The 27,459-nt window shown below is 40.1% G+C and overlaps 4 protein-coding genes across 8 annotated transcripts; 2 read left to right on the top strand and 2 right to left on the bottom strand.

Moving 5' to 3' along the window:
* Positions 1-1,728: 1,728 nt before the first annotated feature.
* LOC120489658 (uncharacterized) lies at positions 1,729-8,189 on the bottom strand. 2 transcript variants are annotated; one of them, XM_039686637.2, is made up of 6 exons: positions 8,088-8,189; positions 7,578-7,780; positions 6,333-6,439; positions 3,404-6,229; positions 3,054-3,274; positions 1,729-2,144 (listed from the first exon to the last, which is right to left on the bottom strand). In XM_039686637.2, exons 2-6 carry the CDS (start codon positions 7,762-7,764, stop codon positions 2,039-2,041), a joined length of 3,447 nt encoding a protein of 1,148 aa, XP_039542571.2. In that variant the 5' UTR covers positions 7,765-7,780; positions 8,088-8,189; the 3' UTR covers positions 1,729-2,038. The 2 variants fall into 2 exon arrangements, with proteins under 2 accessions (XP_039542571.2, XP_039542570.2); XM_039686636.2 differs by having other exon boundaries at positions 7,878-8,183.
* Positions 8,190-8,293: 104 nt separating this feature from the next.
* Positions 8,294-13,779, top strand: asb16 (ankyrin repeat and SOCS box containing 16). Of its 3 annotated transcripts, none has more exons than XM_039686638.2 (7): positions 8,294-9,633; positions 9,975-10,351; positions 10,428-10,695; positions 11,476-11,884; positions 12,118-12,201; positions 12,273-12,386; positions 13,078-13,773. In XM_039686638.2, the coding sequence occupies exons 2-7, from the start codon at positions 10,015-10,017 to the stop codon at positions 13,261-13,263; spliced, it is 1,398 nt and encodes a 465-aa protein (XP_039542572.1). In that variant the 5' UTR covers positions 8,294-9,633; positions 9,975-10,014; the 3' UTR covers positions 13,264-13,773. The 3 variants fall into 3 exon arrangements, with proteins under 3 accessions (XP_039542572.1, XP_039542573.1, XP_088984548.1); XM_039686639.2 differs by having other exon boundaries at positions 8,294-8,851; positions 13,078-13,772; XM_089128422.1 differs by having other exon boundaries at positions 8,294-10,351; positions 12,312-12,386; positions 13,078-13,779.
* A 164-nt stretch (positions 13,780-13,943) lies between these two features.
* tmub2 (transmembrane and ubiquitin-like domain containing 2) lies at positions 13,944-18,299 on the top strand. Of its 2 annotated transcripts, none has more exons than XM_039687342.2 (3): positions 13,944-14,092; positions 14,966-15,484; positions 16,883-18,299. In XM_039687342.2, the coding sequence occupies exons 2-3, from the start codon at positions 14,982-14,984 to the stop codon at positions 17,268-17,270; spliced, it is 891 nt and encodes a 296-aa protein (XP_039543276.1). In that variant the 5' UTR covers positions 13,944-14,092; positions 14,966-14,981; the 3' UTR covers positions 17,271-18,299. The 2 variants fall into 2 exon arrangements, with proteins under 2 accessions (XP_039543276.1, XP_039543277.1); XM_039687343.2 differs by having other exon boundaries at positions 13,954-14,082.
* A 249-nt stretch (positions 18,300-18,548) lies between these two features.
* LOC120488986 (ataxin-7-like protein 3) lies at positions 18,549-20,505 on the bottom strand. The gene is made up of 2 exons (XM_039685606.2): positions 20,098-20,505; positions 18,549-20,030 (listed from the first exon to the last, which is right to left on the bottom strand). Exons 1-2 carry the CDS (start codon positions 20,288-20,290, stop codon positions 19,777-19,779), a joined length of 447 nt encoding a protein of 148 aa, XP_039541540.1. The 5' UTR covers positions 20,291-20,505; the 3' UTR covers positions 18,549-19,776.
* Between the last annotated feature and the right edge of the window lie 6,954 nt (positions 20,506-27,459).

Raw genomic sequence — 27,459 nt, 5'->3', positions numbered from 1 at the left:
TATTTTTTCAAAGGTCAGATCTACAAACACCTCTATAAGTTACAAACAAAATTCAGTTTTTAACAACACTATACATGAATTCAATAATTTGCTAATTAGGTAATTTCAATAATTAGGTTATAGGTAAAAATAACCTCCAGTTTCTTTATCCCACTACATTAAGCATTTGCAACTACAGGCCGTGGAGAAAGTTTCTTGCTTTGTAATCCCAGTAGCTGCTGATGCAGTCCAAGTAGAAACTCAGTCCACAGGGAATCGGTGCAGGACCGCTGAGTTGCTCTTGGAGCAGCAGATCTCTGTGCTCAGCCATTTTAAAGACAATGCAATGGAAAGACTAAGAATATACTGCCAAAAGCAGTGTTCCTGCTCTGAAAGCAGAGGACTGTGGGTGTCTATACAGATTCAGGGAAAATAACATCCCAAAGGGCACAAACTGAGAACGTTCAATATGTTATGGCTCGATATTGACAGTAAATTTGAAACAAATGGTGTATATAATGTATTTGGAAAAATGTAACTTGAAATTACATTTTGATTTGTTTTCCTAAAACGTCTGTTGCTTGTCAAATTTAGAAAACCAGTTTAATCAAGTCCATGTTAAATTATGAATGTTTAATCTCTTAAATCAAATATTCTAAATGCCTTTATGATAAATGAAACTGGGTAAAATGAGCTGCATGTATAATTATCCATGGCATGCTCGACATCTCCTGGTAAAATAGCCTCTTCCACCATTTGATTAGTTCAGGTGTGCCTGACCTCAGTAGTCACGGCAACAATAATCAGACACACCTGAATTAATCAAGCTTGGCCAATAATGGCAGACAGGAAACAAGGAGCTGGCTTAAGTTCATGAAGTAGTGCAGCTGTGCATAAAGCCAATTGAAGTTTGTTTTGTGTTTTTCATCTTTAAAATTTCACAATTTTATCTCATGATTACCTATTTTAATTTTACATTAGTGTCAGAAACAGACTCGCACACAAATATCTGCCCTATATGTTGGAAAGGTGATGAATGCAAATAACAATTTTAGCCAAATTCCAGAATTAATGATGAGAGCTTAACACTGGCTTCAAAATGCCTGGTGGGATTTGAAGACTATACATTCAGCATAATAGTTGTACATTCGCCGGAGAAGGTCCAGACGTCTGCAGAGCTGAGATGCTACTGAATCAATCTCCAGCCTCTGTTATGACACTAAGGACGGATTCAAAAAAAGGAGAGAGAAAGGGAATATGACCCTGTTGCTCAGATTCCTGGACGTGCAGGAATGTTGCGGTGTGCAGTGGAAAGAAGGAACGAGGGAAATATTGAGAAGTTTTTTTCATATGTATGTACATTTTAATGTACAGTAAAAATTCATGTTACTGGAATAAATTGTATTCAGCCTAAAGACCTATGTGCATTGAAAATACAATATTAATAAGTATTGTATTATTTTTATACAAGGCCATTTAACCATTTGGCAATTATTCAGAACACCCTATAACCCAAAATTCTTAGCATTACCCATAATGCAGTAGCATTGTGGCAGCAAAAAAAAAAAAAAATCTAGTTAGCTTACAGCTTACTCAAAATCAATTACTTATTATTATGTGCCTTCCTTATATGGTTTTAAAACAAAATTATACACAGTTTCAATATTGCAAAGATTTAGCATTAATACCAGATAAAAACAAAATAGTTAAGATCATGAACAAGGTGGATGAAGGATGAGTTACAATGAATCTCTAAAACAAGATCATAGTTTTATTAAAAAGCATGCTCAACAGATTCAGAATATACAGAGCATTATATTGAGCATTACTGATAAGGTACAATGATTTTAACATGACAATGACACTCTAAAATGATTACAAAAAGTACAAAAACAAATTATTGTTAGCAAAAATACTTGCAATAATTAAGCAGTATCTCACGATCACATTTTTTAAAATTTACATTTCTAGGTAAGATCTATGTGAAAATAAGTAATACACATTTTTAATACGAATTTAATACGTATTTGTGGTCTTCTGATTTGTGTTATTGTCAAGGTCAGGATTTGGCTTGATCTTGACTGATTGCAGCTGCTCCTTCAATCCCATGAGTCACCAGTGCCTCAGACAAGAGAGTAAGGAATGTAGAGTCAGGATATCCATTTCTGCACACAAACAAACAAAAGTTGAATTGGAAATTTGGAAAGTGGAAATTCTTCACAAAAGTTAATCTATTAGATTTAGTGATAAATATAGAAACTAGATGTCTAGTTACGCTTCACGGCTATAAAGGCTTTTAAAAACACTCGACTAAAAAAAAATCAACTTTATATTAATATTCAAATATGAATTCTGATTCCTTTTTGCTACCTTGAATTAAATTCAGGAATTTAAAAATTCAAAAATTTTAAAAAGCATTCTATATTTAATTCTGAATGATGCACAACCCTTACTGACCCTGGTCAACTCAACTGGCAATGAGTAGCACATAGCATATACCATATGTTTTAACCATGCCACCACAGATATCCTGCACAGCCATGTACTTAATTTGTGTTCATTCCTGACAGATTATTATCTATTAATCAAAAATAGCTGCTCTCTACTACAAAGAAGATACTAGTTTGTTGGCACTGAGAGGCCTATAGTTGTTGGACACATACATGTGTCAAAGATGACTATTGGCAAATTCTTGCCAAAAAGGTATTAGAAAATAAAAGTAATTAGAGAATAAGTGAAGAGTTCAGATGCAAAAGCCTCTAAATGCCATTTGAAATTTTCTTCTTTAATGATGCTTTTTATCAAACTTGTATATTTAAGTTCAGTAATTTTACTTAAATAACAATTAATAGGTAATTATCATTGCCATTTAATTGAAATTACTGAACTTAAATATACAAGTTTGATAAAAATCGCCATTAAAGAAGAAAATTTCAAATGGCATTTAGAGGCTTTTGCATCTGAACTGCTCTCTAAAAATCACAGAAATCACACGTTAACATGTCCAGGTCACCAGCCATGGCGTAATTATACTTAGAAGCTTTGCGTTTGTTTAGCTTATCATCTGGACTCACCCACTCTTCCCTCCATCCATCCTGGTCTTGTGTGGGATCTTGCCCCAGTTCACTTTTGCATCTCCACCATAGGCCTTCTTGCTTGAACTAATAGTAAAAGTAAGCCCTTGATGAAATGCCTTTTTCAGGTAGGGTAATAAACTTTGTCCCTTTGGGTCGAGTGGCAGATAAGCCTCAAATTTACCACCTTTGAATGGTGACCCAGGATAGGGATCCTTATCCTAGAAGAGATGTGTAAACATGGAAATTACAAGGTGATATATTTTATTTCAATAATATTTAGCATTTTTCACAATTGTAAGCTACATTTCTAGGATACTTTACATAATAAACTGTTTAAAAGCTAATACCCCTTGTATGCCATCAGGTATGCAGTATGTGATCTTGGCCGTTGTATATTTTGTATAGCCTGGAAGGATAAGATTCATCTCTGCACATGTCATAGTTCCTTGGATGCCCCTTTGTTCTTTGCTGTCCTTGTGTTCTGAACGTGGCTCTTGAGCCTGATATTCCTGCCGTATATCCTTCGAGCCATAACTTTGCCCTGGTTCCCCCAGAACCTTCTTCTGAGAGTACATCCCCTCTTTATAACACACTCTGCAGTATGAATGAAATAGTAGGCAGTCACAGCAAAGGATGACACCACAGGTGGTCCGTTTCAGATTTGTAATGATTGCACCACACACACATTTTTCTGAAGGGCTATGGGATAGCAGGTTGGTCTGTTTCAAAGTCATTGCAGTATCTTGTTTTTTGTGTGCTTCAAGTGGTAAAGAAGTTGGCCCATCAATTTTTGGTTCTGTTGTGTTTTCTCTGGCATTAGCTAATAGGCTGAGTGAGTTTATCTGGCTTACTTCATCCATCATAGAACTAGGGTTCTCCAACCTTTCCAACGTGGCCGATTTCTGTTTGGTTGATTTAACTCTACTCTTGCTACTGCTGTTAGACTGCACCGCTTGACTTGTATCCTGTAAAGAACACAGCTTTACACTTTGATCAGATTCTTTTGTTGATTGTATGCTCAAAGACGCATTGGTTGCTCCTTGATCTACACCCTCTTGGAAGGTCTTCATCTGTAATAAGGAATGATACTTTTGCCCAGAATATACAGCCTTAAATATATCACTGGCTTCAGAGCAAAGCGATTTTGGGCCAAGAAAGAAAATGCTGCTCTTTGTGTTGTGCAAGATGACCTTGCGTAAACGTGACCGTACATTCAAGCAGCAGGTTTCAAACAGTTTATCTTTTTCAACCACACCAAGCTCTGCCAGACGTACCTCCTGAGAGTTAAAGTCACTGGCCACCATAGCCACTAGATTCTGAAGCTGCCGATGACTTTCTCCGACCTTCGATGAATCTGTACCCTCCAGTGTCACGGTCATCTCACCTTTGCCTGCTTGTTTCTCAGACATTTGCAAGTCAGATTTCATGCTATCCAGTTGGTTGCAATATACCTCCTTCATGTAGATCCACATTAGAGAAGACACAGTAAGTTCTGCTTCCACTTTAGTCATCGGACAATCTTCACTAGGTCTTCCGCTACTGATGCTATTGGATCTTGCTCTTTGATGAGCATGTGTGTTAATCATTGGCTCAACTGTAATAGGGTTATTTTGCAATTGATCTCTGAGGTTCGGTCGACCAGAGAAACTATTGGCCCTCCTTAAAGAGGATTTGGAAGAGGGCACTGATGTGGAGAAGGGAGCAGCAGTCTTCACTGCGGTATTACTGGCTGATAGGGCATTCACACTTGAAGATTTGACTCCTGTGGTAAATGTTGAAGTGAGTCCAGTAGGAGTTGTTGGTTTGGCCTTGTATGTGCTATAGGAGGCCCTACCAAATGTATTCACAGATAGCGGGTCTTGGTTTTTAAACAGGACATCCTCTCCGGTAGAGCTCGGACTTGTCATCCTGAATGCTACAGTTCCTCCCTCTGTCAGTTCATTACCGAGTAAGCCTGCGGTGCCAAGTGAAGACTTAGTCGGTGGTGCTGATTTAGAGTTTAGGTCTAACATTTGCATGTCCATTTTAGCAGTAAGACTCCTTATGTCTCCACCCATCTCCTCTCTACCAAGTAGCCCAGAGCTCTTAAACCGAGCCGCCAGTTTGTACTCTTTTGTATTCCCAACATCCCCTTTTCGTTCAGTGCTAGAGCCCCCTATCAGTTTAGGGGGCACTGGAGTATGTACCTCACTTTTTCTCCTAACTTGTTGCTCTCTTGCCAAGGATTCAGGAGATACTGAATCAGAACTGGAAGAGGATGGTGGCAATTCTGTTAAGCTCCCCATCACGCTTTTCTCCACCCCAAGCAGTAGCATTTGTTTGGCCTGAGATACCTCTGTTTTTTCTCCAACTATATAAATGGTGTCCTGGTCATAGCTAAACAGAACATTAGGCAGTACTAACTGCACCTTTTTTAATGCTATGGTCAGTCCGTCTGGCATGTAAAGGGCACTCTTTTTAACCTGGTCTTTCCGCAGACAACCCTCTTGCTGTTGATAAAGCTTCCTCAGCTCCTTATGGGCTTGCCGTATGTTTTGTTTAACATCTGATCTGCTTGGGACCTCTGATTGCAGGTACAGGGTGGTGATTCCCTCAGATGTCACGTGGACCACTTGCACTTGATGATGACGCAGGATATACTTGTATTCTTCAATGCTCTGCAGGTATGCAAACACATCAGCTTCCATGATAATCGAAAGATCTTCCAAATCAGCTTCATCTATCCTGCACTCTGCTTTCTCCTCCATTTTGCTTTTCTTAGTCTGAGTACTGCGTTCAGTGAGAGCTTCATTCCTTTCTTGTAGTCCGTAGTGCTCTTGTCCGAAACCCTCCGTGGATCCGTAGCTGAAGTCTCCTGCATGAAGGCCTGGTGACTGGGATGCAGAGCTGTCCCATTTCTTTACACTTGTAAGGTCTTCCTTGGTCTCTGGACTTTGACCGCTGTCTCCACTAAAATAAGGGTATTTGGCTCTTGAAAGGTGATGATAAAATAGCATCTGCATATGAGGAAAAGCGCCTTGAAAATCTGAATATTTGCCTTGCAAGGTGCACACATGCTGTAATAAGCCACGTTGCATGCGTAGACCTGGAAACTCACTACACAGTACATTCAGAGTGTCTGCACCCCGAGGAAGCTGACTGCAATCTATAGTCACAGTCATATCGAGGATCACCTAAAGGAGTACAAAAACATAAACAAAATGTGCTTACATAAGTTTGGGAAATGGGATTATTTTTTTCAAGCACTGTCTAATCTTGCGTATTCTGTCAGCAAACCTTATTCAGATTCAGGTGCTCTTGGCATGGGAGACCCAGGGAGAGTTCATATTTTATGCCGTCCAGCTGTAAAATGTGAGGATGATGATGAAGTACACTCTGGACCACTAAATTGAACCAGAAAGAAAGGATCAATATCATTTGACAGATAAAAACTGGCTCAGAAGTTTACACACAAAACCCAGATGGAAGTTCATTTTTAATAATGTTTGATTTATAAAAGCATCAATTCTCATCTTCTCTTTTTCTCACCAAAGACACTGATACTCAATGATCAGACTCTGCTGCAAGACGAACAAGCACATTGAAAACTCACTGCCTTTAATCAGGCTTGACGGTATATAAAGAATACCTCCTCACCCCCCATACACTTTATTAGCAATCTGACTACACAGCTAAAATGTTGTCTTGGCAGACCAATCAGCTAGCACGAGCCAGAGACTTCATTAGGAATATGCCAGTCGTTTGGCTGCCAATCAGTGCACTTTGGATTTTTTTCCATGACCAGCTACTCTGGCAATTACATTTGAATGCACTGAAATTCAATGTATGTACCAGAAATAGAAAGAGTGGGGTAAGATGTGTCAGAATTTTATGCTAAAACAATGCAAACATATCCAGACACTAAAACGTAAATCACACAATGCTGTAAATTCCCAGAGTGTAGGCTACATACAAAAACATGTTAATTATTTTGCTTAAGAATAGCCATGATTTATTATTATAAGCATTTTGCCAAAATGGTAGTTGCAGAGGGTAAATTGGACCAGATACAACCCTTAATGTTTTCATTATGTAGTAACCCTGCATGTTGATGATTCACATATTGCTTAAATAAATTGATTTGTCCAATAATTGCAAGCAAAATTCCAGTGTGCAGTGTTTATGTAATCTACGTGGATTATATAAACACTGGCAATGATAACTTAACACTGGGGGTTTTACTGTAAAAAAGAAGAATGTTAAAAAGAGTTTTACTACATTGAAATATTGTGAAATTTTGACATAAATAGTAAAAAATGTAAAAGTGGAAATCGTGAGATGGTTTTTTTTTTCATAATTCTATGGCCATAGTACAGATGCTTTCCCCCCACCTGAAGCATAATTAGTCCTTGCTTTATCTAAAGTGGCACCCCACTCTTCCCAAGCTATTTTTTATTTATCAATGTCCATTCATTCATCTATTTACACAATGTACAGTGATGTAACAGCAGTCCTAATAACCATGTAAACAATCTATCTGACCTCTACTCTGCTCAAATGTGACGAGGGCACGCAGAGGTGTCCGACCGATGATAGTGACTGACGTGACCTCTCCTCCTCCATTCCTCTCGCGTAGAAAGTGAATCAATAGTTTGTCCCGTAGACGTTCATGATCCACGTCTGTTGGCAAGCCGTAAACGCACACCGCACGGTCTTCTTCCTCTGCCATCCTTCAGGGTTGCCACCTATAAACAGTGATTTTAAGTAAACACAAGTGGTTGTAAGGGCGGTATGATTATTATGCGTCACCAGACAAGCTATAGAGCAGATGCATATCCCTACCGAAAAAAAAAAATATTTTCCAGCTAAGTCAGTCACTATATCTTCCTCATTATAATAAGCAAACGGAGGGAAAAGTCGTTGTCCAGTCCAGCGTTTTTGTACGTCGGAGCTCGAGCACACAGGAAGTGTTACTAACAACAGAGTTGGTGACAAATGTCGCGATTACACTGTCGTTTTTACAAATGAGTAAAGATAATGTTGTTTTATCACCTATGTGTCTCGATATCAACATTTCGTAGCTTTATTCATCTTTTGCATGAAGAGTTTGCCCTTTTTCTAATGTCGTGCGTGGCGTCGTTTAACTTAGCCTACATGAAAAATAAAAGTGAAAGTACGGCAGAAGACCAGGAATTGTATTTATGACTTGAGCCGCATGGAAACCGTGATGTCACGAGTAAAATTTGTGAACCTTATTTTCTGTGTGTGTATATATATAATAATTTATTTATTTAATATATTTATAATGCGATCTGGGAAAACCCGTCGGATGTCGCGCTGCACGTTTTCAGTAAAGTCTAAAAATAGATTGAATGTCAGTTTTTTGTCAAAATTTTTTTTTTTTTTATTAAATTATCATTCTATAACATTTTTTTATCATCTCTGAATATAACTTGGGAAAATTTACTAGTTTACTGCTGCAGAAAAATAGCGATTTATAATGACCAGCTGAAACAGAATGCGTTTCTCTTTAACAACACGCACGCAGGCGGAGCGGCGGGGGAAACACAGATCTCCCTTATAGCTCTCTTTCTCTTAACACTACAAAGACAGTTCATCTATCAAAATAAACCACATAACAGAATAAAATCCAGTCCTCTGGATGAACTACAACGGCACGCAAGTTTTTATTTATTTTTATCCAGCGGTATCGTGTGGTGTGATGCGGAGCACAAGAGAAAAACAGAGTTTGGAGCTGCTCGTTTAATAGACCTTGCTCGCCTCTCAATCGTCCAATTTCAAAATGGTTTTCACAGGTTGATTTTTGAGTTCCTAAGCTTTCGAATGATACCTAATCTATGATGATTACTAAAATATGTGATATGAAAAAGGGCAATAAAAAGGGAGCGCCAGTCGTCGTGCTAGGAGAGTGTGACGGTTCATTTAAACCTGTTTTTCTCAAAATTCTGTTTCTGAAAATCATAGCGATCAGCCAACTTCAGATAACCATAACTTTTGTTGCAGACAACCGATAAAATAAATAAAAACAGATTTGGAAAGGTCTTGAACCAAACTTTAATATGGTCTCAAAACCTGGAATATGTCAAATTTCACCATGTGGTGGGTTTTCCCAGATCGCATCACATTGTTGTCGCATGTATATCTTATACTGCTCTTTAAAGACAATTAGTTTATTTTAAGAGCAATTAAATTATATACAGTTACATTAGTAGGCTATTATTATGATAAATGCATAACTTATTTTGCAGTGATTAAGTATTGGATTTTTTTAAGAACCATAATTACACCTCAAACTGATGAAGTGATATCATTTGATACGCCATCTACAGGCGATACCTTGTTAGTGCAGGAAAACATTTGCTCACATTCTAGTCTATTAATAGCCAGAGTTTCACAGTGTTTCAGGTCAACAATATCTTGTGACAGGCAGCTTCGTTCTTGCAAGGACATGCGGTCGTTTCTTTAAGAGGAATTTCAAATATAACAAGCATAGTCTAATCAAACAGATGTTTTACGCAAGTTTATCATAGGTTCTTTAAGTGCAGACTATACAGGAGGAACTTGAAGTGCGTTCAAGGTAGGAAGACCTTACCATTCACACTGTTCTTCTCAGCTGTTGTAGACTGTCTGAGCTAGTTATTAATTACAATTTTTTAAATTTATTTATTTATTTGTAAGGGGACAGTGTACATTAATCAACATTAGAACAATGTAACATTACCCGAGTTAGCTAAAAGAGCTCATTTTCATCGATAGTGCCCCACTATCTAAGTCTGTTCCATATAAACAAAATCACTTTTGCAACGCACTGGGTACTGAACTATTGAGCCATTCTGCTTTATAAACACTCCTATGTGCAGTTACTAGGCCTAAACACTAACAGCACAAGGCTGCTGTGCCAATACTCTTTTGTTCCAGGTATACTACTCTGGGACACTTCTGGGACACTCTTGTTGGGATGTCCCGGGACACCTTTCCCTTCAGTTCTGCTTCTCTGCGCTCCTTAAGGCTGGATCAGGAGCTTCAGGACTGGGAGGATGCCAGGCGGGCACTGGCACACAGGAGGGCAATGACGAGGCGTCCTTTGCCTGCCGCCCCCAGACTCCGACATGGAAATGAGAGGATCCAGACGATCCGTGCTCCTCCACCCCAAATACAGTGCCGAGACCCAGCCATCCACAATACCTTCATGTGTGGAGATATGAAGAGAGTGTATGCTGTCCTCAAAGATCCAGGCATGGTGAATGCACTGATGGAGACCGTACATGAGGAGATGGCTTGGGCCCCGGAGATGGGTAGGACCCTTTAACACACACAAGCACATACGTTCAGGGGTATTTGGGTAAATTCACTCATCTCATTCTGTTGCAGGAATGTGGACTCTCATCTCAAAAGTAAAGCAGACGTCTGCACTGCGTCTGGCTGCCAGCAGGGGCCACTCTGGCTGTGTCGAGGAGCTGCTGTTTAGGGGCGCAGAGGTGGATGCAAACACAGGCGGTCGCACAGCTTTACATGATGCCTGTTCAGGGGGCCATCACATCTGTGTGCGCCTGCTCTTAGACCACGGGGCTGACCCTGACCTGCTCGATGTCGATGGCAATGCCCCGCTGCTTCTCTGCAATGCAGTGGAAACATATCAGTGAGTAGCCCTGAATATGGTCAGATGAAGATACAACAAGATGTGAAAAAAGTAATCAATAAAAACATACAAACTAAATGAATTAATAAACATTATGGTGACAATTTTGCATTTTGAACAATTTGCATGTTTGCGTGCATTAGCATGTTTATGTCAACTGATTAATCCCTGCATACAGGGCATTACAGTAGTCTGAATGTGAGGTCACAAATGCATGCATCACTCTCTCTAAATCCTCAAATGACAAAAATGGCTTGACTTTTGTCAAGGTTCTTAATTGAAAGAAACCTGATCGAACAACAGCGTTAACTTGTTTGTCAAGTTTTAGATGTTAGATCTGATTAATCGTTTTGACAGCACTAAACTTAAATAAATGTTGTTATTTTTAAATAAATGTTATTTTGCAGAACTTTTTTCAACATTGATATAAATAAGAAATGTTTCTTGAGCACCATATCAGCATATATACATATATATATTCCTGTGATCCAAAGAAGTTCAATTTGAATATATATATAAATATATATATTGAAATTGAAAACTGTTATTATATAAAATGTAATAATATTTCACTTTTCTACTGTATTTTGGTCAAATAAATGCAGTCTTGGTGAGGAGAAGAGACTTTCAAAAACATAAAAAAATCTCACAAACCCCAAATTTTTTAACGGTGCTGTATAATTCAACCGAAAATGAAAATATCTCTATTTACTCAACCTCATGTCATTCTCTCTCTCTGTAGTAATAAAGACATCAGTCACACTCGTATCTGCCCTGCAGGTGTGCTGAGCACTTGGTGACCAGTGGTGCATTGGTGAACACGGCCCAGCGTGACTCATGTCTCACCCCCCTTCACGTGGCCTGCAGGAGAGGTCTAGAGGAGCATGTGGAGCTCTTCTTGTCCTCTGGAGGGGACGTGACAGCTCAGACCCAAGAGGGTGAGACACCCTTGAATGCAGCCTGTGCTGGGGCGGAGAGGCCCGCAGATGCAGGACGGTATCTGCGCATTGTCCAGAAGCTGCTTGCAGCCGGGGCCGACGCACAGACTGCTGGGAGGAAAAAGCACACGGCCCTGCATAATGCCTGTGGAAACTGTTGTCCCCGCATTGTTAAACTGCTGCTGGAACATGGGGCTCGCGCGGACATAGCTAACTGTGCCGGATACACACCCATGGACTGCCTGCTGCAGGTGGGATGATGATAGGGTAGAGATGCCTGCTTGCTGAAGGTGGGATGATGATGGGGTAGAGATGTTTTCAGATGTTGATTTTCACAGAGACCGTATCAAAATATAAAGAGCACTTTTTATTGAAACGGTTTACCCTAAAACTGAAATTTGGGAATGAAAGGCAAGGTCTGATCTGGAAGCATTACAGTAAGTGTGAAGCTGATGGTTGACTTCTTCTCTCTCTGTTTTACCAGGTAGTAGAGGATTACCCAGACCAGCAGCCAGATGTTGTGGCCCAATCTCTTCTTAACTATGGAGCAAAGCCGTCCTCCCCTAGAGTAAGTGCTGATTGTTGTGTGTCCCTTTGGTACGAATCCTTATTTTATTTATCTGTGTGTGTAAATCTCAGATGCTGAAACTCTGCCTCCCCTCTCCTGCCACTTTGGAGGTAATGCTGAATTGCTATGCGGTCGTCCCAGAATGTGAGGAGTGGTTAAAGGACACATCAGAGGAACGACTGAAGGTCTCTAAAATATATAAATCATATTCCAAAAATGTTATGCTGCATAGATCAGGAGAATTAATAGGTTCTCAGATTGGATTTGTAAACAGATCAACATCTAACATCAATTAAAAGCAGAAGCAAATGTGTTTGCCACAATTTAACATACAATAAGAATGTAGACATATACATTGAATTAGTATAGCTCAGATTATTTAAAATATTTTGCTATATATATATATATATATATACTGTAACTTGAATATATTTTAAAATGTAATTTATTTTGGTGATCAAAGCTGAATTATCGGCATCATTACTCCAGTCTTCAGTGTCACATGATCCTTCAGAAATCGTTCTAATATGATGATTTAATTCTCAAACATTTCTTTATATTATTGAATATTGTTATGAATACTAATATGATTCTATGAATCATATGATAATATGATTAATAGAACGTTCAAAAGAACAGCATTTGTATTTGTTTTAGGAAATGTTTAATGTTTTTTTTTGGTCATTTGAATGTGTCCTTGTAGAATAGTCTTTTCTTTCTTTCTTTCTTTCTTTCTTTCTTTCTTTCTTTCTTTCTTTCTTTCTTTCTTTCTTTCTTTCTTTCTTTCTTTCTATCTTTCTTTCTTTCTTTCTTTCTTTCTTTCTTTCTTTTTAATTCTGACATTCAGAAAATAATATCCATGTATTGTACTGACAGGAGCATCAGTCTTTCTTCGATGCGGTGAGACGGATGAGTGGTCAGCCTCGCTCTCTTCAGCACCTCTGCCGCTGTGCACTGCGTCTCCACCTGGGGCCACTGTGCCACTTCGCAATAGTCCAGCTCAACATCCCCAGCACTTTAAAAGATTATCTACTGCTGCATAATGACGGACAGCTCCATTGAGATCCACTCTTAGAGAAACAAAGAAATAGCTGAGTGACTGGAAACAGTGGGCTGAACTTTTCTTTCTTTCTTTCTTTCTTTTTTTACAAACTATATTTATCATCTGTGATAAATACATAATGTTGTAAATTTATGTCTGTCAGATGGTTTTAGATCCCTAGGCACCTCTTGACAAGAGAAGCTAAGTCAAGTATGGATTATGGACCGGTGGGGTCTCTGGCTATCAGAGCATGGTCTCAAACTGTGACTTGAAATACAGAAATAAGGGACTTCGATGGATAGTGCTTGAAAATGTGCCAATGGCTGTCCTCGCAATGTGAAATAAACAAAAAAATGAGAATAAGATCAGCACTAACTGAATGTGTTATTGCAGCTTTGGTGATGTATCAAAATCTATAGAGTTATTGCTCTTTATTTATTGTAAACCACACACACTAAAGCAGCAACACACTAAAGCTACCTTTTTTTCAAGAATTAAAAACATAAAAATGTATATCTGTCCCAGAATTTGCATGCAATCCTGCAACCTTGTGATTTTCCCCCATTACACAATAGATTTTTACATTTTCTGTTTACTTATTTAAATTAGAAGTGAGATATTGAGCATTATGCTACGTTGTTTTCACCAAATAACAGACTTTGGTTTCACACAATCGTTGAATGTTTTGTCAACCACGTGACCTCCCTACTCTAGCTGAGCGTCAGCTGTGCGCGTGCGCGTGAGATTGTACGTGTGTTTATTTATTTCTATGCGAAGTGTTGCGTGCGTCTTTCAACTGGCGTAGGGATTAAAACATCGTCGATCCAGAATGATCTGAAGTAAGAGAAGGTAAATGTGCTGCAATACATGTTTAGAGGACAAGTGTTCTGTTAAAACTCGCGAATCAAGGTCGTCCTACATCACCGCTACCTGATTAGCTGCCTTCCCTTCTAGAAAGACAAAACAAGGATATTTTTTGTATTAAATATATTTTCTGCTCGTTTTTCGTCTCATTTGTGTTTAACATAGATTGTAACGCTGTTTTATTCCCCGTGGGCGACATTATGTGTAACGGTGAATGTTTGTTAAGGGTTCATGGCTTTAGCGAAACCGCTAGCGAACATCTAACGTAAACGAAGGTTCAAACTGTCTGATAACAGTGTGTTTCAAACTAATAGGCTAATATATAACATTACAGAGACATATTATAGTTTTAATGCAGTACCACATTTGTGTTTACTTTCAAAGAAAGGTAATTTATATTATGACACTCAGTACTTTGTGTCACCGGGCTTATCGTCTAATGCAGTTAAGAAGTGTGTCGCTTTATGTTAGATAACAGAGTTAAGGATCTTTACGATCCACGCAACACACTACTATAGATTTTTCTATCAGTTTCAAGTAGTTCACCAAGACTAAGAAGTCTTCTTTAAATTCAAAATGGAATTCAGTTTGACCGTTTGCTTTCTTAATTCACTTTCCTGGCTTTTTTCTATAAAAGACATTCAGAGGTAAAAAAAAAAAAAAAGGTTTGCCTCTGATACATCCTTCCTCTTTGGATGACATCACTGTGTCCTGTTATCTGATTGGATAATGTATTGTAACAGTATTTTGTATTGTTCAATATCCTATTTAACTTAGAAATATGTCACAAAAGAGAAGTAAAATGGCATGTTATTACGTTTTATTCTGACTTAATCTTTCTCTTACCTGTGTGCTCAGATAGAGAGGGGCTGGGATGGCGGTGTGTGCTCTAACTGTGCTTGACGGGCTTGGGGAGGAAGCTACGGCTTTGGGTGGGGTGGTTGTCCTGTTCCTGGCCTTGGTCCTTGCCTGGCTGTCCACCCACGTGGCTGACCGTGGAGATCACATTCTGGGGACCATTCTTACCGTAGGCGCCCATGCCTCCCTCATTGGCCTTGGGGGACACGACAGTTATGCAAGCTCCCCTCCCAGCTCAGAGCCCAGCGAGCAGCCAGACGAGGAGCCCACAGAGGAGGAGAAACAAGAAGAGGGCGAGGGCCGGCCAGATGGGGGAGATGATGTGCCTGGAGAAGAGCTGCTGGATATTCAGGGTGGGAGGAAGAAAGTGAGCTATGTTCAAGGTGATGAAAATGAAGAGGGGATAGAAGAGGAGTCTGAGGACGAGGCCACCAGCATCACGGTGAGACTGAAGTTTCTAAATGACACTGAGGAGCTGGCAGTGCTCAGACCGCAGGACACTGTTGGATTGCTGAAGAGGTGAGTCAAACACACACAGGAAGTATTGAAAAAATATCCTAGTTATGATCTTGCGTATGAATGGTAGAAATCGCAATGCTCAGTCTGTCATCTGTCGGAAAGGAAGACCCAAAATCAACATTTTTATGTCGGCTGTATAACATTGTTTCGCACACGAGTATTACACAATGGCCCTCATTTATTAAAAGTGCGTACACCAAATTTCCAGCGTACACTCAAAACCACGGTGACTTTGAGATTTATCAATATGGACGTTGGCGTACGGCACGCTCAAATCCTACACCAGCTCAGGAGGTGGTGTACGCACGTTTTGAGTTAGTGAGGAAATGCGCTGAGAAAATCCTAACACCACAAAACGCACTGACAAACTAAAAGATGATATATTATGACCCACTGTAAAAAATAAAATAAACAAAAAAATAAAAAAATAACTTCATTACAAAAAACAACAAAATTATAAACTTCAGTATTTATTTTTGACTTCAATGTTTAATTTGTGTGACTTTACCAAAGCATCTGATTTGTAAGCGTATTCCTTCAGTTGCGAGAATGTGGACCCTGCCGTTTCAGGATTAGCTATCCCCGACAGGTGCGCACGGACTCGGTTCGGTAATGAAAGACTTTCAGTGACCAAAAAATAATTCAGACTGACAAAATAATAAAATTTAAATGATAATAATAATACAAATAATAATAACGACATCCTTCTTCTAAATAACAATAAGCATCATTAATACAAATCTTAATAAGAAGAATATTACAAATTGTCATGCAATTATTAATGTGAATGAATGGTACTTTACATCACAACATCATCATATCATCATCACTATTATACATGTGACGTGATTTAAAATTGAATGCTCATTTCAAAAGACGTGCTGTAAAATAATGCATTGTGATAGGTCATTTCGGCTCCGCGTCGGAAAAGTTTCTCTTCTTTGCCGTCTTTCGTGTGTCCATGGCGTAAAATTAGGGCGTGGGGGGAGCGGAGACTTAAATATGTAGGGGCGTGTTATTCTAATGACGATCGTTTTCGGCCGCGGGATTTATCAAGGGCAGGCATTGCGTACACCTGGATTTCAAAGGTACGCACAGCTTCATAAATCAGGCGGTGAGAGGAGTGTAAGCATAATCTTACACCAAAATATACGCCCGTTTCTACGCAACAATGATAAATGAGGGCCATTGTGTTGTAGCTGTCCAGTGTTCACTTTACCATCTTAGTCAGCTGTATTCAATTTTTTTTGCCTCTGAAGCTTAAACCAGAGACATCATAATGTCTGCTTTGAGATAGCAAAATGAATAAACGTGTTGGTCAATTGCACAAACAAAGCATGTAAGCATCTTGTCGTTACTCTTGTTTGGTTCTGATTTCTCTCCCTCTCTTTCTCTCAGTAAGTACTTCTCAGGCCGTGAACATCAGATTAAGCTCATCTACCAGGGCCAGCTGTTGCAGGACCCCCAACGCTCTCTCCTGTCCCTCAACATCACCCATAACAGTGTGCTGCACTGTCACATCTCTCAAGCCCAGGCGCTGCGTGAGGCGTCCGCAGAGGAGAACCCCCGAGCCGGGAGAGGCTCCATGCTCAGCGGGGGGCTGCGGTCGGCCGGCCTGGCCCTCAGCACAGGAAGCCTGGTGATCCCCGTGTTCGTGGTGCTGCTTGCCGTGGTCTGGTACTTCCGAATCAACTACCGCCAGCTGTTCACTGCCCCGGCCACCATCTCTTTGGTTGGGGTCACGGTCTTCTTTAGCTTCCTCATCTTCGGCATGCACAGCCGATGAGAGGACAAATTATGCCAATATTAGGAAGACGAAATGACAGGACGTGAAAATAAGCAGTCAGTGGTAGCCGAGAAAGTTCTCAGGGAGCCCTCGAGGGTTCTGGTGCCATTTAGACGACTGAAGTCGTGTGTGAGGTGAGTGTGTGCTAGTGCTTTCAGCTGTGTAAGCAGCAACACTGCTGTATAATTTAGCTTCTTGGAGAAAAAAAAAATAGCTTTATAATTATTTAATCTCAGCCTAAAGTGTAGCTTCTCTGTGTAAAGAGAAGTTAGGATCCCATGTCTGACTGGTCTTTAATTTTAGAGAAATTGAATTCAGCTGATGGTTTTTATCACTTAATGTGTCTCATCTTCATCGGTATTAGCACTATCATCTGTTGTAGAAAAAAAAAAGTCATATGATCAGTCTTATTGCACAAATAACAACAGATGTGATGTGTCAGTTAGCAGATGTTGTGAGAGATCAATTTCCTTTTTGATTTACTCAACTGATTTTTGATGTTTGTTATTGAAGGATGTTTTTCTTCTCTTTTGCCAGGTATACTGTATTTATTTCAAACTTGTTTTTACATGACAGTCTGGTTCAGCATGTCTGCTGCTAGTTACAACTCATAGTAATTAGGAGTTCCTCAATTAGGAGTTTCATACTTGAAGATTTTTCATGCAAGCAACAGAAGCATCTGGTTGTAGTCTAAAAAAACTCACTGCATTAATAGGCAATTCATATGTGACTGATAACAAAGCAAATAATTTCTTGTCCTATATGAAATCTGTATATAAGCAATGTATTTACTGTAGATAAATCAAGAGAGTTTTGGAGGAACCTTAAAACTCTCTGACAATATGGTCACAGTTTTTCTCAGTATTGTCAGAAATTGGGGAAACCCCAAAATGGTTTTGGGGGATAACTGGTCTATGTATTCTCACCCTTGCTTTAACAGACAACCAGCACCTCTTTAATTAAAATGCATTTTGTTTTTGCTTTGATGCAGTAATTCAGAATAAAATAGCTTATCTTTGAAAAAAAAAAGTTGTTGTGCTTATCCACACACACACAATTAACACCAACCATAATTCCATGATGAGGCTTTTAAAGGGATACTTGACTTTTTTTGGAAATAGGCTCATTTTACAACTCCCCCAGAGTTAAACAGTTGGGTTTTACCGTTTTTGAATCCATTCAGCTGATTTTCTGATATTTTGAAGAATATCAATAACCAGACCGTTTCTAGTATCATTGACTTCCATAGTAGGAAAAAAATATACTAAGGAAAGGAAATTGTGAAACCTGAGACATTTATTTAGACTATTACAGAGATACTACAGTCCATCGAGAGAAAGAGAGCAATAACTCAGCATAGCACAAGAAATATCCACCCACAGCAATGGCATACCCTGTGTAAGTTGTACCATGCTTTGTTTTTCCCTCCATCATGCAGACATTTCCATTCCCACTCATAGAAAGGTCTCAGGTTATTTAAACTTAAAGCAACACAATTCACAAACAGCTCAGTGACAAAAATAAAACTATACCAAAAAAGACAAGGCATCTATATGGGCTGGATTTGATCCATTTTAAGTGCATTTTCAATTACTATTTGCATTTCTGACATTTTTTTTTTTTTTACCCAAACATATTTCAAACAAAACAAGCTGACACCTAACACATCATAGTAAGTGCTCTAAGATCACAAACTCTTCGGCCATTTACACCTTGTAATCCAAAAAAAAAAATGCATATGTTCGATCAAAAAGTCATGATTATATAAAAAAAGACAAATATTATATTCACAAGGCAGACTAAATAAATAGAGTATCAAACAAGAAAAATTAGCCATGACGACAAACAAGATTCTTGTAGATTCTTATTCAAACAAGATAACTTCTTAACACAAAAGGCTAAAGATTGTGTCCACAGATTTGGCAGAAAGCTATTATAGCACTATAGAAATGCATTATTTAGCAAGACATTGTCAAGAGAGTATGAGTAATAGCAGAAAGCAGCTGAGATCAACAGGTGCAGTAACATTAGCAAGACAATATGATGAAAAGACACCCTTTAAAACCAGTACAGGACATTGCACAGATTAACCGACTGTATTACATGAACCACCAGGGACAAAATATTTGCAACAACCCATTCACTCATGCACACCATGGCACATATTCATGTGTCACTGTAAACCTAAATCTCATGTATACATACAGACAAGACTATGCAATAACACAATGATAGTGAACTGCATAGCAAAAAAATAAAAATTAAATAAATTCTCACTCCAACTCACATCCACATACAAAAATCACATTTAGTCACAAAACACTCACTTTTCACTGTGCAACACTGTGCCATAACAAATGTCTGAAATGCTGCCCATACCTTTCCTCTCTTACACACACTTTCAACAGTGAGTTTGACTTGTTTCGCTCATGTGCCTTGAAATGGTGAAAACCAGAGATCATATAAGGACTGATCAGAAAATATGTGTAAGTATGTGCAAGTTTCGTTAGTTCAGATCATCGTAGATGCTGGGGGCCGGAGGAACTGGCAGTTTTGGTCGCTTTTTACGACTGGACAAGCCCAGTGCATTCTGGGAGCTGCTGCTACCGCCACCGCTCCCGCCGCCCGCTACTCTCTCTCTGTCTCCTCTCTCTCGCTCCTGCCCTTTGTCCCTCTCTCTTCCACCTCCAGCAGAGGTCAGAGACAGCGTGCTGGGCTTCTTCTTTTTCTTAGGTCTCTTAGATTCAGAGTTATTGGTGCCTGAGAATGAGACGGCGAATAAGTGAAAAAGAAAAAGGGTAAAATATGTTGTTTTTGAAAAACTCACTAGCTTTTGAAGATGCAGAGTCTGATGGTGAGATATCAGAGGAGCCGTCCCATTGGAGACGGGACATGATGAGCTGGCCATCAGGGGCATCATAGCTATCGTTTTCCAGCATTGAATCAGAGTTGGGTAGTGTCGATCTATCAAACAGGAAGCAGGTAATGATTACAAAATGACAAATGCTGAACAAGGACATGGTTTACCAAGAACCCCAGTTCAAAGAAACAACCAAAACTCTGTAATGGCCACCTAGTGTTCAGTAGTGTTCATGACATGTTGATATGCCTTTAAGATGACTTCTTCTATGGCGTTCGAGCCTTCCAGAGCTGAGATCTTGAAATTTTTATAATGGCATAAATGCTACGTGGGATCTCAATATCTCAGCTCTTGAAGGGTCTAGAGACTCCATTTTTGCACTCGGGTCTAAGTCTCATGGCCCTCTATCATAATCCAGAGTATTGGGAAGATTTGAGAAACGTAATTTTTCGCCCGAAAAAAAAAAACGTAAGGGGTAACACTGTCGGTTTTTTTTTCGGGCCGAATTTTTGAGTTTCGATATCTCAGCTCTGGAAGGGGCTAGAGCCTCCATTTTTGCACTCAGGTCTAAGTCTCATGGCCCTCTATCAGAATCCAGAGTTTTGGGAAGATCGGAGAAACTTAATTTTTCGCCTGAAAAAAAAAACCCGTAAGGGGTACCACTGTCGTTTTTTTTTTTCGGGCCGAATTTTTGAGTTTCGATATCTCAGCTCTGGAAGGGGCTAGAGCCTCAATTTTTGCACTCAGGTCTAAGTCTCATGGCCCTCTATCAGAATCCAGAGTTTTGGGAAGATTGGAGAAACTTAATTTTTCGCCCGAAAAAAAAAAAACGTAAGGGGTAACACTGTCGGTTTTTTTTTCGGGCCGAATTTTTGAGTTTCGATATCTCAGCTCTGGAAGGGGCTAGAGCCTCCATTTTTGCACTCAGGTCTAAGTCTCATGGCCCTCTATCAGAATCCAGAGTTTTGGGAAGATTGGAGAAACTTAATTTTTCGCCCGGAAAAAAAAAAACGTAAGGTGTACCACTGTCGTTTTTTTTTTTCGTTTTATTTTTGAGTTTCGATATCTCAGCTCTGGAAGGGGCTAGAGCCTCCATTTTTGCACTCAGGTCTAAGTCTCATGGCCCTCTATCAGAATCCAGAGTTTTGGGAAGATTGGAGAAACTTAATTTTTCTCCCGGAAAAAAAAAACGTAAGGGGTACCACTGTTGTTGTTTTTTTCGGGCCGAATTTTTGAGTTTCGATATCTCAGCTCTGGAAGGGGCTAGAGCCTCCATTGATGCACTCAGGTCTAAGTCTCATGGCCCTCTATCAGAATCCAGAGTTTTGGGAAGATTGGAGAAACTTAATTTTTCGGCCGAAAAAAAAAACGTAAGGGGTACCACTGTCGTTTTTTTTTTCGGGCCGAATTTTTGAGTTTCGATATCTCAGCTCTGGAAGGGGCTAGAGCCTCCATTGATGCACTCAGGTCTAAGTCGCATGGCCCTCTATCAGAATCCAGAGTTTTGGGAAGATTGGAGAAACTTAATTTTTCGCCCGAAAAAAAAAAAACGTAAGGGGTACCACTGTCGTCTTTTTTTTCGGGCCGAATTTTGAGTTTCGATATCTCAGCTCTGGAAGGGGCTATAGCCTCCATTTTATGCACTCAGGTCTAAGTCTCGTGGCCCTCTATCAGAATCCAGAGTTTTGGGAAGATTGGAGAAACTTAATTTTTCGGCCGGAAAAAAAAAACGTAAGGGGTACCACTGTCGTTTTTTTTTTGGGCCGAATTTTTGAGTTTAGATATCTCAGCTCTGGTAGGGGCTAGAGCCTCCATTTTTGCACTCAGGTCTAAGTCTCATGGCCCTCTATCAGAATCCAGAGTTTTGGGAAGATTGGAGAAACTTAATTTTTCGCCCAAAAAAAAAACGTAAGCACTGTCGTTTTTTTCTCGGGCCAAATTTTTGAGTTTCGATATCTCAGCTCTGGAAGGGGCTAGAGCCTCCATTTTGCACTCAGGTCTAAGTCTCATGGCCCTCTATCAGAATCCAGAGTTTTGGGAAGATTGGAGAAACTTAATTTTTCGCCCGAAAAAAAAAAACGTAAGGGGTACCACTGTCGTTTTTTTTTCGGGCCGAATTTTTGAATTTCGATATCTCAGCTCTGGAAGGGGCTAGAGCCTCCATTTTTGCACTCAGGTGTAAGTCTCATGGCCCTCTATCAGAATCCAGAGTTTTGGAAAGATTGGAGAAACTTAGTTTTCCGCCCGAAAAAAAAAAAACGTAAGGGGTACCACTGTCGTTTTTTTTTTCGGGCCGAATTTTTGAGTTTCGATATCTAAGCTCTGGAAGGGGCTAGAGCCTCCATTTTTGCACTCAGGTGTAAGTCTCATGGCCCTCTATCAGAATCCAGAGTTTTGGAAAGATTGGAGAAACTTAATTTTTCGCCCGAAAAAAAAAAACGTAAGGGGTACCACTGTCGTTTTTTTTTTCGGGCCGAATTTTTGAGTTTCGATATCTAAGCTCTGGAAGGGGCTAGAGCCTCCATTTTTGCACTCAGGTCTAAGTCTCATGGCCCTCTATCAGAATCCAGCGTTTTGGGAAGATTGGAGAAACTTAATTTTTCGCCTGAAAAAAAAAAACCGTAAGGGGTACCACTGTCGTTTTTTTTTTCGGGCCGAATTTTTGAGTTTCGATATCTAAGCTCTGGAAGGGGCTAGAGCCTCCATTTTTGCACTCAGGTCTAAGTCTCATGGCCCTCTATCAGAATCCAGAGTTTTGGGAAGATTGGAGAAACTTAATTTTTCGCCCGAAAAAAAAAAACGTAAGGGGTACGGGCCGAATTTTTGAGTTTCGATATCTCAGCTCTGGAAGGGGTTAGAGCTTCCATTTTTGCACTCAGGTCTAAGTCTCATGGCCCTCTATCAGAATCCAGAGTTTTGGGAAGATTGGAGAAACTTAATTTTTCGCCCGAAAAAAAAAAACGTAAGGGGTACCACTGTCGTTTTTTTCTCGGGCCGAATTTTTGAGTTTCGAAATCTCAGCTCTGGAAGGGGCTAGAGCCTCCATTTTTGCACTCAGGTCTAAGTGTCATGGCCCTCTATCAGAATCCAGAGTTTTGGGAAGATTGGAGAAACTTATTTTTTCGCCCGAAAAAACAAAACAAAAACGTAAGGGGTATCACTGTCGTTTTTTTTTTTCGGGCCGAATTTTTGAGTTTCGATATCTAAGCTCTGGAAGGGGCTAGAGCCTCCATTTTTGCACTCAGGTCTAAGTCTCATGGCCCTCTATCAGAATCCAGAGTTTTGGGAAGATTGGAGAAACTTAATTTTTCGCCTGAAAAAAAAAAAACGTAAGGGGTACCACTGTCGTTTTTTTCTCGGGCCGAATTTTTGAGTTTCGATATCTCAGCTCTGGAAGGGGCTAGAGCCTCCATTTTTGCACTCAGGTCTAAGTGTCATGGCCCTCTATCAGAATCCAGAGTTTTGGGAAGATTGGAGAAACGTAATTTTTTTGTCTGAAAAAAAAAAAAAAAACGTAAGGGGTACCACTGTCGTTTTTTTTTTCGGGCCGAATTTTTGAGTTTCGATATCTCAGCTCTGGAAGGGGCTAGAGCCTCCATTTTTGCACTCAGGTCTAAGTTTCATGGCCCTCTATCAGAATCCAGAGTTTTGGGAAGATTGGAGAAACTTAATTTTTCGCCCGAAAAAAAAAAAACGTAAGGGGTACCACTGTCGTTTTTTTTTTCGGGCCGAATTTTTGAGTTCTGATATCTAAGCTCTGGAAGGGGCTAGAGCCTCCATTTTTGCACTCAGGTCTAAGTCTCATGGCCCTCTATCAGAATCCAGAGTTTTGGGAAGATTGGAGAAACTTAATTTTTCGCCCGAAAAAAAAAACGTAAGGGGTACCACTGTCGTTTTTTTTTCGGGCCGAATTTTTGAGTTTCGATATCTCAGCTCTGGAAGGGGCTAGAGCCTCCATTGATGCACTCAGGTCTAAGTCTCATGGCCCTCTATCAGAATCCAGAGTTTTGGGAAGATTGGAGAAACTTAATTTTTCGCCCAAAAAAAAAACGTAAGCACTGTCGTTTTTTTCTCGGGCCAAATTTTTGAGTTTCGATATCTCAGCTCTGGAAGGGGCTAGAGCCTCCATTTTGCACTCAGGTCTAAGTCTCATGGCCCTCTATCAGAATCCAGAGTTTTGGGAAGATTGGAGAAACTTAATTTTTCGCCCGAAAAAAAAAAACATAAGGGGTACCACTGTCGTTTTTTTTTCGGGCCGAATTTTTGAATTTCGATATCTCAGCTCTGGAAGGGGCTAGAGCCTCCATTTTTGCACTCAGGTGTAAGTCTCATGGCCCTCTATCAGAATCCAGAGTTTTGGAAAGATTGGAGAAACTTAGTTTTTCGCCCGAAAAAAAAAACGTAAGGGGTACCACTGTCGTTTTTTTTTTCGGGCCGAATTTTTGAGTTTCGATATCTAAGCTCTGGAAGGGGCTAGAGCCTCCATTTTTGCACTCAGGTGTAAGTCTCATGGCCCTCTATCAGAATCCAGAGTTTTGGAAAGATTGGAGAAACTTAATTTTTCGCCCGAAAAAAAAAACCGTAAGGGGTACCACTGTCGTTTTTTTTTTCGGGCCGAATTTTTGAGTTTCGATATCTAAGCTCTGGAAGGGGCTAGAGCCTCCATTTTTGCACTCAGGTCTAAGTCTCATGGCCCTCTATCAGAATCCAGAGTTTTGGGAAGATTGGAGAAACTTAATTTTTCGCCTGAAAAAAAAAAAACGTAAGGGGTACCACTGTCGTTTTTTTTTTTCGGGCCGAATTTTTGAGTTTCGATATCTAAGCTCTGGAAGGGGCTAGAGCCTCCATTTTTGCACTCAGGTCTAAGTCTCATGGCCCTCTATCAGAATCCAGAGTTTTGGGAAGATTGGAGAAACTTAATTTTTCGCCCGAAAAAAAAAAACGTAAGGGGTACCACTGTCGTTTTTTTTTCGGGCCGAATTTTTGAGTTTCGATATCTCAGCTCTGGAAGGGGCTAGAGCCTCCATTGATGCACTCAGGTCTAAGTCTCACGGCCCTCTATCAGAATCCAGAGTTTTGGGAAGATTGGAGAAACTTAATTTTTCGCCCGAAAAAAAAAACGTAAGGGGTACGGGCCGAATTTTTGAGTTTCGATATCTCAGCTCTGGAAGGGGTTAGAGCTTCCATTTTTGCACTCAGGTCTAAGTCTCATGGCCCTCTATCAGAATCCAGAGTTTTGGGAAGATTGGAGAAACTTAATTTTTCGCCCGAAAAAAAAAAACATAAGGGGTACCACTGTCGTTTTTTTCTCGGGCCGAATTTTTGAGTTTCGAAATCTCAGCTCTGGAAGGGGCTAGAGCCTCCATTTTTGCACTCAGGTCTAAGTGTCATGGCCCTCTATCAGAATCCAGAGTTTTGGGAAGATTGGAGAAACTTATTTTTTCGCCCGAAAAAAAAAACAAAAACGTAAGGGGTATCACTGTCGTTTTTTTTTTTCGGGCCGAATTTTTGAGTTTCGATATCTAAGCTCTGGAAGGGGCTAGAGCCTCCATTTTTGCACTCAGGTCTAAGTCTCATGGCCCTCTATCAGAATCCAGAGTTTTGGGAAGATTGGAGAAACTTAATTTTTCGCCTGAAAAAAAAAAACGTAAGGGGTACCACTGTCGTTTTTTTCTCGGGCCGAATTTTTGAGTTTCGAAATCTCAGCTCTGGAAGGGGCTAGAGCCTCCATTTTTGCACTCAGGTCTAAGTGTCATGGCCCTCTATCAGAATCCAGAGTTTTGGGAAGATTGGAGAAACTTAATTTTTCGCCCGAAAAAAAAAAACGTAAGGGATACGGGCCGAATTTTTGAGTTTCGATATCTCAGCTCTGGAAGGGGTTAGAGCTTCCATTTTTGCACTCAGGTCTAAGTCTCATGGCCCTCTATCAGAATCCAGAGTTTTGGGAAGATTGGAGAAACTTAATTTTTCGGCCGAAAAAAAAAACGTAAGGGGTACCACTGTCGTTTTTTTTTCGGGCCGAATTTTTGAGTTTCGATATCTCAGCTCTCGAAGGGGCTAGAGCCTCCATTGATGCACTCAGGTCTAAGTCTCACGGCCCTCTATCAGAATCCAGAGTTTTGGGAAGATTGGAGAAACTTAATTTTTCGCCCGAAAAAAAAAAACGTAAGGGATACGGGCCGAATTTTTGAGTTTCGATATCTCAGCTCTGGAAGGGGTTAGAGCTTCCATTTTTGCACTCAGGTCTAAGTCTCATGGCCCTCTATCAGAATCCAGAGTTTTGGGAAGATTGGAGAAACTTAATTTTTCGCCCGAAAAAAAAAAACGTAAGGGGTACCACTGTCGTTTTTTTCTCGGGCCGAATTTTTGAGTTTCGAAATCTCAGCTCTGGAAGGGGCTAGAGCCTCCATTTTTGCACTCAGGTCTAAGTGTCATGGCCCTCTATCAGAATCCAGAGTTTTGGGAAGATTGGAGAAACTTATTTTTTCGCCCGAAAAAACAAAACAAAAACGTAAGGGGTACCACTGTCGTTTTTTTTTTCGGGCCGAATTTTTGAGTTTCGATATCTCAGCTCTGGAAGGGGCTAGAGCCTCCATTTTTGCACTCAGGTGTAAGTCTCATGGCCCTCTATCAGAATCCAGAGTTTTGGAAAGATTGGAGAAACTTAATTTTTCGCCCGAAAAAAAAAAACGTAAGGGATACGGGCCGAATTTTTGAGTTTCGATATCTCAGCTCTGGAAGGGGTTAGAGCTTCCATTTTTGCACTCAGGTCTAAGTCTCATGGCCCTCTATCAGAATCCAGAGTTTTGGGAAGATTGGAGAAACTTAATTTTTCGCCCAAAAAAAAAAACGTAAGGGGTACCACTGTCGTTTTTTTTTTCGGGCCGAATTTTTGAGTTTCGATATCTAAGCTCTGGAAGGGGCTAGAGCCTCCATTTTTGCACTCAGGTGTAAGTCTCATGGCCCTCTATCAGAATCCAGAGTTTTGGAAAGATTGGAGAAACTTAATTTTTCGCCCGAAAAAAAAAACGTAAGGGGTACCACTGTCGTTTTTTTTTTCGGGCCGAATTTTTGAGTTTCGATATCTAAGCTCTGGAAGGGGCTAGAGCCTTCATTTTTGCACTCAGGTCTAAGTCTCATGGCCCTCTATCAGAATCCAGAGTTTTGGGAAGATTGGAGAAACTTAATTTTTCGCCCGAAAAAAAAAATGTAAGGGGTACCACTGTCGTTTTTTTTTCGGCCGAATTTTTGAGTTTCAATATCTCAGCTCTGGAAGGGGCTAGAGCCTCCATTGATGCACTCAGGTCTAAGTCTCATGGCCCTCTATCA

The sequence above is a fragment of the Pimephales promelas genome, chromosome 3 (assembly GCF_988280905.1).
Source record: "Pimephales promelas chromosome 3, fPimPro1.hap1.1, whole genome shotgun sequence".
NCBI classification, from domain to species: Eukaryota; Metazoa; Chordata; class Actinopteri; order Cypriniformes; family Leuciscidae; genus Pimephales; species Pimephales promelas.
This window is presented reverse-complemented; position numbering and strand designations above follow the sequence as displayed.